The 16,067-nt window shown below is 36.0% G+C and overlaps 1 protein-coding gene across 6 annotated transcripts in view; it reads right to left on the bottom strand.

Annotated features, from left to right (window-relative positions):
• Positions 1–16,067, bottom strand: part of ST7L (suppression of tumorigenicity 7 like) — a 219,636-nt gene that overhangs the window by 201,764 nt on the left and 1,805 nt on the right. For all 6 annotated transcript variants that reach the window (XM_047869329.1, XM_047869327.1, XM_047869325.1 and 3 more), the window contains exons 2-5: positions 14,975–15,057; positions 10,969–11,131; positions 8,734–8,788; positions 5,274–5,389 (exon numbers count right to left, since the gene is read on the bottom strand). In XM_047869329.1, coding sequence (XP_047725285.1) covers positions 5,274–5,389; positions 8,734–8,788; positions 10,969–11,131 — 334 coding nt within the window. In that variant the 5' untranslated portion in view covers positions 14,975–15,057. The remainder of the gene's footprint in view (positions 1–5,273; positions 5,390–8,733; positions 8,789–10,968; positions 11,132–14,974; positions 15,058–16,067) is intronic.

Here is a 16,067-nt window from a genome sequence, read left to right as displayed (position 1 = left end):
AAACTATCTGGCCTATTTCAAGTTTGATAAGAAAAATAGAGAATCTATGAATGTTGCTTTTGGAACAAAACCTACAACTGTCCAGAAAGAATAATGTGGAAAATGTTTGAGTTTTCCTTTGGAAACAAAATATTAGTCTTGGCTTAGAAAAGAAGACAATATATTCTACTTGTGTAACAAAAATACATTTCTCATATCAAATATGTCACCATCTGGCTGACAGCTAATGTTTCCTGAACTTGACAAATTGATGCAAGTCAGCACCCATCTGATAATAACCAGGTAAAGAATAGCATTTTGTTGGGGGGCCTGGGTGGCTCAGTCGGTTGAGTGACCGACTTTGTCTCAGGTCATGATCTCATGGTCCGTTGAGTTCAAGACCCATGTCGGACTCTGTGCTGTCAGTTCAGAGCCTGGAGCCTGGAGCCTGCATAGGATTCTGTGTCTCCCTCTCTCTCTGCCCCTCCCCCACTCATGCTCTGTCTCTCTCTGTCTCAGAAATAAATAAACATTAAGAAAAAAAAATTAAAAAAAAAAGAGAATAGCATTTTGTTGAAACATTAAAATATTACATGAAAATAAAGACTAATATTAGACTTGCCAGTTTTAATGATGGGGCTTTTTTCTTTAAGTTACATGATATTTACAAGTCAAATTTTGATGTTGAATCTTTATTAACATTTTAAATGGTTATTTGATATTCTAGTATACTGGATTTAAGCAATTCTTTTGATTATGAAGTTACACCCAATTTTTTTTGTTAATTATACAAATATTATAATAACCATCTTTCAACATCTACTTTTGCATACCTGACCAAATATTTCCTTTCTAGAAGTGGAATGGTTGGTTAAATGGTTGGATATACACTCCGAAACTCTTCTCAATAAGATTGTATTAAATTACATTCTTTCAGGCAGTGGATGAGAGAGAGAGAGAGAGAGAGAGAGAGAGAGAGAGAGAGAGAGAGAGAGAGACAGTTTCCCTGCTTAGCAACACTGAGTAGTAACAATTTTGCTAATTTAATATGTGGAAACTATCTCATCTTCATTTGCATTTCTTTGTGGGGGGAGGGGCAGAGAGACAGGGGGCCAGCAGATCTTAAGTGGGCTCTGGGGCCGACAGCAGGAAGCACAACCCGGGGCTCAAACTCATGAACTGTGAGATCAGGACCTGAGCTGAAGTTGCTTACCCGAATGAGCCACCCAGGTGCCCCCGCATTTCTTTTATTTCTAGTAAGGTCATATGATCCACCTTTAAGCATTTGTTCTTATTCTTATTATGTTTTCAACTGCTCTATCCAGCCTTTCAAGATTAATCCTCACAACCAATGCAGTTCCAAGCTAAAAGGGAAAGGGGAAATAAAGCATAAGAAGAAAAATGTGTATTTCTTTCTTTAAAAAAGGCTTAGGAGTAATTTAAAGGAAAATATTGATTTAGTATTCAACTGTCCTCTTTAAGAGATCTTGACATGCTCAAAAAAATAACACAAGCAATTAGCAATTCAATCAATTTAATCTATTTTTTTAAGTTAAATAACATTCCAGTATACTATCAAGCAGAAAAGAGAAGAGCCAATCTCAAGATCAGGAGTCATAAATGTAGATGCCTACAAAGACCAGGCAGAAAAAAAATATGTAAACTAAAAGGTCTAACTGATTATTGCCAAGTGGACATGCAGGTCCAGTTTTGCCATATTTTCCAACTTGTAACAAGTGTACACCTGGGTTTTAATATCAAATCTCCTGATTGTTAAGTGTTGAAAATACCATGAAAACAAATTATTCAAAAAACACTGCTAGCCAGGGGCACCTGACTGGCTCAGTCAGTGCATGATCTCAGGATTGTGAGTTTAAGCCTATACTGGGTGTAGAGATCACTTAAAAATAAAATCTTTTAAAAAACCAAAACAGTGCTGACTGGCCCTGAGAATATATTTGTTTTCTGCCTTAAGTAAACAAGTCAATGGGAAGAGAACAGAATCTACTAACTTAGTAACTGATGACAATAGTCAAGAGAAATTTGTCACATCACATATGTACATGTTTTTTTAATGTAAAACTACAGATATAAATCATTACCTTTATGTGAGTGTCTGAAAAGATCAGTATGGATCAATTCACAGATAAAAGTCTGTCCTTGAGCTCAGCATTTAGCTGGGAGTATGCATACCTCTAGAAGTACATGAAGCTTTGCAAGGACCAAAATAGGATGCATGGTTTTAAGAGAATCAATTTATAAAGTCTCAACTTTATATGACTCTTTTCTAGAACTGATCTACTTGAAGAATGTTTCTCTGAGTGGTCTGTACATCATGCTGGTTTTCCTTTCCTACCCAACATCTGCTTCCCCACTCCCCAAAAGATATATTTATTCTGTTCTCCTTTACAAAAGAAAGGCTTTTTTCACCCATCCTGAATTTTTCTAAGGTGCATTCTCTAGAGTATAAACATCTGCAAGTGCCAAAAAGGACAATTCAAAGCTTGGGTTTAGGGGCAGCCATTTTTTGTCAGGGGATTCCTTCTACTTAACAATGAAGTTAGGCATTAGAAATAAGTGTACCCCTGGGGCACCTGGGTGGCTCAGTCAGTTAAGCATCCCACTTCAGCTCAGGTCGTGATCTCACCATTCGTGAGCTTGAGCCCCGCATCAGGCTCTGTGCTGACAGTGCAGGGCCTGGAGCCTGCCTCAGATTCTGTGTCTCCCTCTCTCTCTGCCCCTCCTCTGCTCACACTCAGTCCCTCTCCCCCTCAAAAATAAATAAACATTAAAACAATTAAAAAAAAAAGAACTAAGTGTAGTCTGGCCCCTGGATGCTCTGAATTCAAGTATATTGTAGTGGGGAGAGAGTGAAAACAATTTTTATCAATTCCATTTATCAGCACTGCTCTCCCCTTACTATCAAAGAATGCGCTGCTCCTAAGGGGAGGTCTCCTCACAGCAAGCAAAGGGGGCACTAGTAAAGGATACTAAAGGCACTGGAATCTTATTTTGGCCAAGTGATAGGCTCTAGGCAAAGCTCCAAGACTTATCTATCTTTCTATCTTAGAATCTAAATTCAGAAGAGAGATGGCTGTCATAGGGATGCATGTTAGCATGTTTATTTGACCTGAAAAATGAAGTCAGACTTCTCTGTCAGAAAGTCAGTCTGGTTTGGTTGATAGAATTGATAATGAGAACTCACCCAGCCAATTAGGTTATATGGAGGACATTTTCCAAAGTTAAAAAAGCCAAATATGTAGCTCTAAGGATTTGACAAAAAATATAATTAAAGTACATGATATCATTTAGAACTTATGATCAAAGGAAATTTAAATTTTAAGAAACTTATGCAAATAATTTTTATGGTGGAAAAGCATGTGTGATAAATAAAAGATTCTCAAGTATATAATAATTATAATAAAATTATATTAGAGGTGTAAAATGGATGAGTTCAAGAAGAAAACAGACTTTATAAAATTTTCTACTGCTAAAGAGTATTAATTCATGTCTTTTTCAATGGATAATGGTGGGTATCAAGTCATTAGATTACTTGAGATATATCCAAATATAGGGTAATCTAGTTTTATTTTTAACTGTCTGTAACATGTCAAAAATTATATTCTTTACAATTATTTAATCTTATGATATCAAGTTAAAAATGTGTGAAAGGATACATAGTTTCTCAAAATTCCTTTAGGAGGTATGTGAGCAAAACTGTCCTAAGAGCACAGCTTTAGTGGATAGCCATGGTTGCTCTTTGCAAAGCCCACCAATGTCTATAATTCTGCTTGTGAGAAGGAGGTGAAGCCTTCATTTCTTGAAGTCTTTAAAGTTAACATAAAATACTAGTTTCCATTTCTGTTATTCCCCAAATATGACACTTTTGCCATTAATATAAACACTAAGCATATAAACATAAAGCAATTTCTTTTTCTTCTATTTGCAATTAAACCACTTTATGTAACCATTCCAAAGATGCTTGGCTTTCCTGCTATTATCTACCCTTAGTATATTTAACCCAGCAGATATAGATCACAAAGAACTCACTTTAATGCTGGAAAACTGGCTATTTTTCAGACCCTTGTTGTTGTTGATTTTCATCTGCCTATCACTGTGGTGAATAGAAGCAGCACTAGTATAGTGGTTAAGAGTCAGACTTGCATTTGAAACCCAACTTTATCATTTATTAGTTAGGTTACTTAGAGCATGTTACTTGATTCCCTTTGCCTCCATTCCTTTATTTCCGAGGCTGATAAAAGTACCTAACTCATAAAATGATTGGGAAGATTAAGTCAGAACATTTATACAAATTGCTTAGAACAGTGCTTGGTGCATAATAAGTGCTATACGAGTGTTAGCTATTACTAGTGAAATTGCTTAAGACGTCTGTGACACCAAGGTCATTCATTCATATTTTCATCAAAGAATAAATATTAATATTTACAGTATGCCAGGCAATGTGCTAGACAATAAGGATTCAAAGATAATGAGAATACAGTCCCTGCTTTCCAAAGTTTCATACCCTATTAGGGAAGATAAACATTGAAGCAACATGATAAAATTAACAAGTAAATGTTTGTGGTTGAATAAATTAACTAGAATTGTTTCAGTGAGGCATGGACTATAGAACTACAGAGAATAAACTGTTTAACTTTGGAGTTGCCAGAGAAGGGTTCTTCTAGAATGTGACTTTTAACTGGATCTTGAAGGATAAAAGCAGGAAGCATAAAAGTAGGAGGATAGATAAGAAGGGAGAGAGCATTTGAAGTAAAAGAATAGTTGTGATAAAGGTCCCTGTCTTTAACCATGCATTTAAGAATCTCAATACTGTCTTCTATAGAGAAGACTGAGACACCTAAATATAGACATTTCTATGATCTTCCACTACTTTATATGCACCCTTAACTAATGACTAGGGTAAAATATACTCCATTCTAATCCACATGCCATGCCCCAGTGTTTGCACTTTGTCTTACTCTTCCTTTATGTATATAATTTCACGTGTTAATTTCCCATGAGCAGTTGCTGTATTTGATCTGAAACGTTTTTTAGGTAACAAAAGAAGCGATTTCATATTTTTATAAAATATTTTAAATTCTTTGTAAGAAGGGTAGGTAGTGTAACAAGTTAATGTACACTCATAATTCGTTTCAATTTAATCTGGGTCTCTTATCAATGATGCAAACAACCCCAAGCCAAATAAATTTGTATATTCTAATAAGTAACTCTAAAGAGCTTTTAAAACAATTTTCATTACCACTGTTTACCCCATGAACAGATATGACACATACCTGTGTCTGAAGGACGTAAAAAGTCCGTGTCACAGGTGAAAAAGGTCTGATGGTCCTGAGCTGACAAATTCATGTCATAGTAGGTAAGTGGCTCTTTACCAGTCACCCAAGTGTATCTTTACCAAAATACAAGAAAATATGTAAATTGAACATGAGAGAGCCTCTATCTGCTACAACAAACACTATTTAAAATGCAAAAATATATTGCTACAAATTCTATTTCAGAATGTTTCAAAAGTTTATTATAATCAGAAAAATAAGAGAAAACTTATACAAACTACTTCGAATATGATAATAAAACATCAAAAACCAAGAGGGAGCAATCAAAAAGAATGAAATCTTGCCATCTGCAACTACGTGGATAGAACTAGAGGGTATTATGCTAAGTGAAATTAGTCAGTCAGAGAAAGACAAATATCATATGACTTCACTCATACGAGGACTTTAAGATACAGAACAGATGAACACAAGAGAAGGGAAGCAAAAATAATATAAAAACAGGGAGGGGGACAAAACATAAGAGACTCTTAAATATGAAGAACAAACAGAGGGTTACTGGAGGGGTTGTGGGAGAGGGGATGGGCTAAGTGGGTAAGGGCATTAAGGGGTCTACTCCTGAAATTATTGTTGCACTATATGCTAATTTGGATGTGGATTAAAAACAAAACAAACAAACAAAAAAAACCGGAAAAGGCTAGACTATTAGTGCTTCTAAATTAGATTTGAAGGGATAAAACAATTTGACTTAAGATACATACCTTACTAAATATACTTAAATTTTCAGTGAATTAGAATTATTAAAAGTAAAACTACAAAGAAACTAGAAGAAAACATAGGTGGATTTTTACAAGATTATCAGAACAGCAAAGGACTTGAAAAGGATAAAATAGAAACTTTTTCCAGATTTTACTAAATTAGAAATTTAAACTTTCCTATCCCCCTGAAACCCACAATAATTAATAACAAGTTACCAAACTGGCTAATAAATATATTTTTTAAGGGTCCAATCTCATTAGTAATGAATTGTGAATTAAATTTACGAATTTTTATTTTTCACCTGTTAAAATAAATTGGAAAATACACATTGTCAAGGATGAGATGGAACATGGACTCACACATATTCTGCTGGTATAAATATAAATTGTCATATACATTTCTCTTTCCAAAAATGAATTAGGTAATATCTATTAAGAGTCTTAAAAATATTCATATCTAGCTAGGAAATGGGTATATGGAATTCTATCATACCATTCTTTACTTTTTTGATTTTTGAAAATCTCCATAATTAAAAAAAGAAAATACTAAAGAAGAGACAGGAAGACAAAGTTCATACCCTTTGATTCGGGAACCCCAGTACTACAAATCAACTCTAAGGAAGTAATCATAGGTGTTTAATTATCATAGGTTAAATATTTATATATACAGATATCCTTCTAATGTAAATGTTGATAGTGAAACATAATCTGTGACCCAGATAGGGAGCAGTAGGTAAGGTATGGTACCTCCATGTAACAGAATAGAATAAAATCATGTTTTTGAAGAAATTCCTGTATAAAAAGGTTCTGTGAGAAATTCATGTGTTAGAAAAAAAGGATGTAAAATTATATACACATTGTGATGTTCAAGTTTTGTTTCTATACATGCATATAGAAGAGAGACTGAATGGAAATACTAATTGCATTTATCATTTAGTGATAGGAAAAGGTGATTTTTACTTTCTTTTTTATGCATCTCTTTATTTTCCAATTTTCTACAGTGAATATGCATACATTTTAAAATGTAAAAAAAAAGCAGTTTAAAAGTACATTATAAGTGTTATTTATGTGTAGATGATCAAAGATTTTAAGTAATTTAATAGTATAAATTACATTGCTATTTAAAGTTTTTAGCTATTTTTTGAGAAATTATCATAAAGGAAAAAGAAAAAGTAAATCCCTGTTCACTTAGCAAAGTTGTTTTTGTTTGTTTGTTTGTTTGTTTTTCAGAGAGTGCACGTGCCCAAGCAAGGAAATGGCAAAGGGAGAGAGAAAAAGAATCTCAAGCAGGCTCTGCAACCAGCACAAAGTCCAATGCAGGGCTTGATCTCACCACCATGAGATCATGACCTGAGCTGAAATCAAGAGTCAGACACTTTAACTGACTGAGTCACCCAGGCACCCCAGCAAAGTTTTGCTACTTATTGTAAAATCATAAAAAAATATTTATTAATGATCTACATTATTCCCAAAATGATTTAAAGCAGTTAAAATATAATGTACAATATTAATAGCCCTAATTAGAAGCACATAAAAAAGACTCAGTAAAAGCAAAAATTGGGCCATACAGTGGAGCCTGGAATGAAGCTAACTGAAATACATACCAGACTTTTGTACCTTTGCTAACGGTTGGCTACAATAGGACTTTAAGCTTTCTAAATCCACACAGTGATCATCAATACAGTTTAGACTTTAAGAGAAACTAATCATTCAAAAAGAAGCACAATGGGGCACCTGGGTGGCTCAGTCAGTTAAGCATCCAACTCTTGATTTTGGCTCAGGTCATGATCTCACAGTTTGTAGGATCAAGCCCCACATTGGGCTCTACACTGATGGTGCAGAGCCTGTTTGGGATTCTCTATCTGCCCCTCCTCTGCTCATGCTCTCTTCCTCTCAAAATAAATAAATACACTTAAAAAAAAAAAAAAAAAAGCAGCAGCATGGAGTGCTTGGGTGGCTCAGTCAGTTGAGCACCTGACTCTTGATTTTGGCTCAGGTTATAGTCTCATGGTTCGTGGGTTCAAGCCCTGCATCATGCTCTGCGCTGATAGTATGGAGCCTGCTTGGGATTCTCTGTCTCCCTCTCTCTCCGCCCTTCCCCTGCTCGTGCTCTCTCTCTCAAATAAATAAACAAACACTAAAAAAAAAAAAAAAAAAAAGGAAGCATAAGTGTTCCTGATACTAAGATAAGAAATTTCTTGGGGTGCCTGCTGGCTCAGTTGGACGAGCATGCAATTCCTGATCTCAGGGTCACGAGTTCGAGCCCCATGTTAGGTGTAAAAATTACTTAAATTAATAAAAAAAAATCTTTAGGGGCACCTGGGTGGCTCAGTCGGTTAGGTGTCTAACTCTTGATTTCGGCTCAGGTCATGATCTCATGGTTGGTGAGATCCAGCCTTGTGTTGGGCTCTGTGCTGACAGTGCAGAGCCTGCTTGGGAGTCTGAGTCTCTCTCTCTCTCTCTCTCTCTCTCTCTCTCTCTGCCCCTCCCCTGCTCACATTCTCTCTCAAAATAAATAAATAAACTAAAAAAATGTAAATACAGTGAAGATGCTGCCAACTAAACCTTGGGCTCATCATTTTACCTTTTTATGTATCAATGTCTCCAACTAGAAGAGCTGTGATATATTTATAAAACAAATGTTTCCATAATACTTTTTAGTTTAAAACTAATGCCATAATTCTACTGAAAGCAAAATGTAATACCTCCTATATTCTGCTCCTCTGAAAAGATTTAGAGGGTTCCTCCATACTTTGCATTCTAAAAAACAAAGGGAAAGAAAAGGGAAGTTAGGTTAATCAAATGCAGTTAAATCTTACTTTCACCAACATTAATTGTATAGACACTGTATGCTATGCACAGTGCTAGCTAGTTAGCACAGAGATGAACACGGCCTGGATCACCCCTGCTGTCATGCAGCATACGTGACATAGTTCATAGTTCATAGTTCATTCATGACATTAGTTCATAATTCAATTATGGCATTTACCATATTACAATGTGATTATCCATTTGGTTTTCAGTTTTTTTTTCATTTTAAAATATGAACTCTGGGGCGCCTGGTTGACTCAGTCGGTTAAGCATCCGACTTCGGCTCAGGTCATGATCTCACAGTCCATGAGTTCGAGCCCCACGTCAGGTTCTGTGCTGACAGCTCAGAGCCTGGAGGCTGCTTCAGAGTCTGTGTCTCATTCTCTCTCTGCCCCTCCCCTGCTCATACTCTGTCTCTCTCTGTCTCAAAAATAAATAAAAACATTTAAAAAAAATAAAGAAAAAAAATAAAATAAAATATGAACTCTTACAACTTTATTCATTTTTGTATTTTTGGAGCCTAGTGCAACATTTGGAACTAACTTGTTTAAATGAATTGAATGTCACATGAGAGTCCAGTCATGTAAACTACCATCTAAACTGTGTGATAAGTGCTATAGTAGAGATACATTTTGTTCTAAGAGAAGAAAAAAAGAAAGTAATTAAATTTTTCTAATAAATTAAAAAAGGCTTTAGAAAGGAGGTGACATTTGAACTGACACTGAATCATGGTAAAAGATGAGTAGAAGGCTGCTGGATGAAGAACGTTCTAAGAAGAGGAAATATCATAAAACCACACAGGCTAGAGTGCAAGGTAGGGAGTGTCTTCACTCTCCATATGTAAAGATATACTCAATCCTACAACAGGGAGTAAGACTATATATTATTGTTCTAATTATTTATATACTAGACTTAGCTTCTTGAGGACAGATCTATGTCATATTCATCTCAATATATCTCATTCTTAGGAGTTCTGTAATTATTTTATGAAAGAGGAAAAAAGGGGTCAACACCCACCCACCCACTATATGAATTTTACTGATACCAAATTAAAGGAACAATAATCCAAAAAATATTATTTCTATCTGGCCCTCAAATTTTTACTTTCATAATTGTATATCATTAATGATATTTACTTTTTTTTTTTTTTTTCAACGTTTATTTATTTTTGGGACAGAGAGAGACAGAGCATGAACGGGGGAGGGGCAGAGAGAGAGGGAGACACAGAATCGGAAACAGGCTCCAGGCTCAATGATATTTACTTTGTATTACTGTTTACATATAAAAGAACAGCCTACAATTAAAGTATGACAATGGGGTATCCATATGTGAATAACTGAGATTTTGATGTCTTTTTTTTTTATTTTTTTTTAACGTTTATTTATTTTTGACACAGAGAGAGACAGAACATGAATGGGGGAGGGTCAGAGAGAGAGGGAGACACAGAATTGAAACACACTCCATCCAGGCTCTGAGCTGTCAGCACAGAGCCCGACGCAGGGCTCGAACTCACGGACATGAGGTCATGACCTGAGCCGAAGTCGGACGCTTAACCGACAGAGCCATCCAGGCGCCCCTGATGTCTTTATAAATATATTAAGAAGAAAAAGTATTTTTCTAACTTTGCTATGTTGGTAGAGATGGCTAATTGTTCTTTCCTTTATGTAATAAAATCTCCTAATTATTAGTTGAGCATATGTACACTGAGAAAACGTTTAACAATTTCTCACTTGCCTTATATAGCTACTTGTGGCCAGCCATTTGGCAAAGGTCTGACCAGTAGGAAGTAAGTTGAAATAGTATGTAACACTCTGAAGAGTATCCTTGGCTGCTGTGGGGTTGAATAGGGGGAAAAGGTGGCCTACTGGCCTAGTTTCCTTTCTGCTGATTGGAATGTGGATATGATGGTAGAAACCAGAGTAACAGTCTTGGACCACAAGGAAAAACTTCATTTGGAGATGGCAGGCTAACAAGATGGGAGACTGAGTATCTGATCATTGCTCTCCGTATCAGCCACAGATGACCTATATTTTCATGAAAGATAAATTTCTCTCTGTTTTGAGTTTTCTGTCTCCCGTAGACAAACACAATCTTAACCATACGGTTCTGAAAACATATTAAATAGTTACCTGACAAATTCTGTCTGCTGGTTTCACTTTCTCTGTTGCTAGAAGGAGAACCTGGCTCTGAAATACTGCTCTCCGTTCCTCCCATCAGAGGTCGCAAATGGCTCACAGATACTTGCTCAATAAAAGACGTGCCATGCTTATGGAAGTACCACCATTCAAACATCTATAACAAACAAAAAATCCTTAAAGTAGAACTGATCACCAGAAATATGAGCTCAAATTAAAACATCTTTCAAGATGTTCCTATTTAATTCAGCACACTAAATGCACTCTCCCTCCAAAAAATAAGCCAAACACAAGATTCTCCAATAATATATGTCAGGTAAAAGTACAACTTCGTCATGAAATTTAGACAAGCTTAGGCAAAACTATAAGAAATATATCTATAAATGAAACATTAAAAACTAAGAAACAAGGGCTCAGTTGGCAGAGCATGTGACTCCTGGTCTCCAGGTCATGAGTTTAAGACCATGTTGGCTACAGACATTACTTAACACACACACACACACACACACACACACACACACACACACACACAAGCAAGAAGCATTTAATCTGTAAGTAATCTAATTCTGATATGTCACATTGTCAATTTATTCTATCTGTAGCATAATGAAAAGAAAAACAATTTTGAAACAATTAGCATGGTGGATTAAGCATTGGACTAAGGTTAGAGAGACCACATTGGACTCCCAGTCAACCTGTGTGCTTTGGGCAAGTCACTTAACCTCTAGCCCCTCAGAACCTCAATATCCTATCTATTAAATATGGTTAACAAGAATTTTAAGTGCCTTTTGAACAATGAAGTACTACTCAGTATTTGGCAGTATAATTAATGTAGGTTGAGGTTGATTCTCCTGTTGAACCATTTAAAAATCAGGATATTCACTTCTTTCTGTTTTCATGGTTTATCACTGTTATAAAAAGAGTAATCAAGAGGTGCCTGGGTGGCTCAGTCAGTTAAGCGTCCGACTCTTGGTCTCGGCTCAAGTCATAATCTCACGGTTTGTGAGTTCGAGCCCGCATTGGGCTCCGTTGCTGACAGCGTGGAGCCTGCTTGGGATTCTCTGTCTCCCTCTCTCTCTGCTCCTCCTCCACTGCGCTGTCTCTGTCTCTCTCAAAATAAATAAATAAACTTAAAAAAAAAAAAAAGTAATCAAAAGAAGCTCTCTGTGGGGAGGGGTGCCTGGCTGACTCAGTCAGTAGAGCACGTAGTTCCTCATCTCAGGGTTGTGAGTTCAAGCCCCACGTTGGGCTAGAGATTACTTAAAAAAAAAAAAAAAAGCTCTCTGTGCTGAATTAACAGAATGTTTCATATTTGGACACTCTAGCATTCACAACTACCTTTGCCTGGTTCTTCTGGGTTTCAGCTTAAATGACAGGTCCTCAGGGAACTTTCCCTGATTCCACAGAACAGAAAGCAGTATTATATGCACTCTTACTGGGTTTTGTGTTTTACTTTAAGAGTAATCTTTACACTTGTAAGAATTTGTTAAACAACCGGCTTCATTGCTATTCTTCAAGTTCCCAAGCACATGACCTCCTACCCCCTCAGGTGGAAGTAATACAAACAGCATAGCTAGCTTCCTCATTTCAGTGGGTAAGAGAAATTATAAACCTAATAATCTTTGCTGATAAAAACTCATCAATAGGGGCGCCTGGGTGGCTCAGTCGGTTGGGTGGCCGACTTCGGCTCAGGTCATGATCTCACGGTCTGTGAGTTCAAGCCCCGCGTCGGGCTCTGTGCTGACAGCTCGGAGCCTGGAGCCTGTTTCGGATTTTGTGTCTCCCTCTCTCTGACCCTCCCCCGTTCATGCTCTGTCTCTCTCTGTCTCAAAAATAAATAAACGTTAAAAAAACTTAAAAAAAAAAACAACTCATCAATATTATAAGGGTAATGACAAAGTTTAACCTTGAAAATGTTACTTGAATTTCCTATTTTTTTTAAGTATATTGTTATAACCACTCTATTTTACTATTAGTTACTGTTGTTAATCTCTTACTGCACCTAATTCATTTATTTAAAATTTTTTATTTGAGCATTGTTGATATACAATGTTATATTAGTTTCAGGTATACAACTTAGTGATTCGACTTCTCTATACTATGCTATGCTCACAAGTGTACATCTGTCACCATACAATGCTATTATGGTATGAACTTCTTAATTTTTGTATATTTAAAACTCTTAAAAATAACAAATTTTAAGAACTACTATATATATAATATACATGTTAGGTGTTTCATGCTTATATGATATATATGTAAGTTTCCCCCCTCTTATACATGAGGAAATTAAGACTTAGAGAATTTATGTGACTTGTCCAAAGTTATTAGCTAGTAAGTGGCAGAGCCGAGACTTAAAACTACACCTTCTAGTTCCAAGACTAATGCTTTTCCCACTCATCAGTTATTTAAAGACCTTTCATTTCCTTTATTTAGACTTTTATATGCTACTGACTAAATATGTTAAAACATGCTTAACAATGAGTCAGCTTTATAATCAGTAAATTTTAACTACTTTACCTATATTAACACATAGTTTTCATCCTTAAATTCCTCAGTAATTTTTTTAAGTCAAGATACAAAAATCCCTTTCTTGGCCAGCATTTCACTTAAACAAAATGGCCAAGTATCAGTTCCTATTAAAACAAAACAGAAAACACTCCAATACACATGCCATTATTTCTACTATAATAGAAGAGCACCATCTAGAGATGAGAAAAAAGCATAGAAAAATTCATTGGTTATGCATGCCATACTTCCTAAGATTTTAATCTGTAGCAGTGTTTTTCCAAAGTTTATTCTAGGAAACACTAGTTCCCAGGGATGTTTAATAGAGATTATACACACAGATCTTAATTTCTTAATTGAAAATGATATCTCAGTCAAATAAAACAAGGGAAAGCTGAATTAAAATTAAATAGGTTTCTTTATCATGACACTTTTCTGAATAATAATGGTCAAAATTCATTAAGTGCTTACTGTGAGCTAGATACCATGTTATTGCAAGCTTTTCCACACTTTATCTTATTTAGTCTTCATGATCCTATGAAGTTGATATTATCATTCCCAGTTATTAGATGAGGAAATTAAAGCTTAGAAAAGTTAATTAACTTGCTCAAAGTCACACAACTAAAGAGATCGTTATGAAAACTAATATAATATTGTATGTCAGCTGTTTACTCCAATTAAAAGCTCCTGGGGTTCCTGGGTGGCTAGGTTGGTTAAGTGTCAAACCTCTTGATCTGAGCTCAGGTCACAATCTCAGGGTTTGTGAGATTGAGCCTGCCATCCAGCTCCATGCTGAGTGTGGAACCTACTTAGGATTCTCTCTCTCTCTCTCTCTCTCTCTCTCTCTCTCTCTCTGCCCCTCCCCCCCCTCAAAAAAAAAATCTCCTCTCACAGTTAAAAAATAAAAAAAGTGATGGTTAGCTTGGCTCCAATACTCTGCCCTTAAACACTCCAGAGAAGATAATTGACAACCTATAGGCTGAATTCAAGACACACATTTTTAGTCTGCCCAACATTGCCAAGATTAAAATATTGGGAGATACACTTGTTGCATCCAGATGCTTTTGAAATCATATGAAAAATTGGAAGATCTCTTAATGGCGGTCTACAAACCTATATGGCAGCAACTAGCTTTATCCCCTTTAGAAGGGGCATGCATTGTCCAAATTACCCAGTCCTAAAATAAATAAGAATTTAATTTTTACACTCTGCCCATTTCATTCATTTTTGTTACTAAACTGAGCCCTGCAAGGATTTAGTTGGCAACCCACCTCTAACCACTGCCCCTTACAGTATACAATACTGTTTCATATGCAAATGAATACCATGAATACTGCCAATCTCTAAAAGTGGAGAGGAAGATGCAGTGTTTTATCAAATGCTGAACACATGTTGAGAATCCTGATCTATAAGTATTTACAATTATTGTAACCATATAGAGATTTGATCTTTAGATAAATACCAAAACATGAAGGAAATGGAAACTACTTACAAATATTAGTCCTGATATCAAAGAAGATGTTCCTGTAAGTGCCACATAGAATTTGGGCGTCAGTGAATTTAAAAATACTGTCACTGCCAAAAGGAAAACAAAATACCAAAGTTTAAAAAAATGTAAATTCAAAGTATTCAAGTTACAAATAGGCAGGTGTCTTTATGAGTGGAGGAATATAAATAGTATTAATATCTAGTATCAGATTCATCTGAGAAAGTTGTAGTTTTTAAAAAGCTACTTTAAATTCCCATTCTATCGTAACTTAAAAATCATTCTATTGGGTGCCTAGGTGGCTCAGTTCATTAAGCATCACTATTGATTTCGGTTCAGATCCCGATCCCACAGTTCAGTTTGTGAGATAAAGCCCAGAGTCTGCAGTACAGAGCCTGCTTGGGATTCTCTCTTTCTCTCTCTCCCTGCCCTTCCCCTACTTGTGTGTGTGCACACGCACGCACACACACACTCTCTCTCTTTCAAAATAAACATTAAAAAAATGCCTTAGGACATGTAAGGGTAGCGTAAAAAAAATTTTTTTTTACATTTATTTATTTTTGAGAGGCAGAGACAGAAAGAGAGCACGCACAAGTGGGGATGGGGCAGAGAGAGAGGGAGACACAGAACCCGAAGCAGGCTCCAGGCTCTGAGCTGTCAGTACAGAGCTCAACATGGGGCTCGAACCCAAAACCCTGAGATCATGACCTGAGCTGAAGTCGGATGCTTAACCGACTGAGCCACCCAGGCACCTCTGTAAGGGTAGCATTTTAAACTGATGATTTGTTAAATAAGCAAATCAAAATGAGATAATTTAGTTTACTTTTGAGAAAATTAAGAACTTATAAATCATAACTTCGACAAGTTTTACAAATCTTTAAGGATTAACTAAACACTCTGTTACAAATGAGGTGTAAAACCACTCCCTAATTATTTTGGTGAGATACAAACCAGTGTTTCAAATTAGAGGGAAGGAAACAGCATGTAGATGTGTTTGGTATGTCAACTAGAGAGGCAAAATAAACCCAAAAGAATAACAGCAAACTGAGAGCTCCTTGCACCTGACTCACTGAAAGACTGGACCAGACTCTTCACTTCA

This window comes from Prionailurus viverrinus, chromosome C1, assembly GCF_022837055.1.
Source record: "Prionailurus viverrinus isolate Anna chromosome C1, UM_Priviv_1.0, whole genome shotgun sequence".
NCBI lineage: Eukaryota > Metazoa > Chordata > Mammalia > Carnivora > Felidae > Prionailurus > Prionailurus viverrinus.
This window is presented reverse-complemented; position numbering and strand designations above follow the sequence as displayed.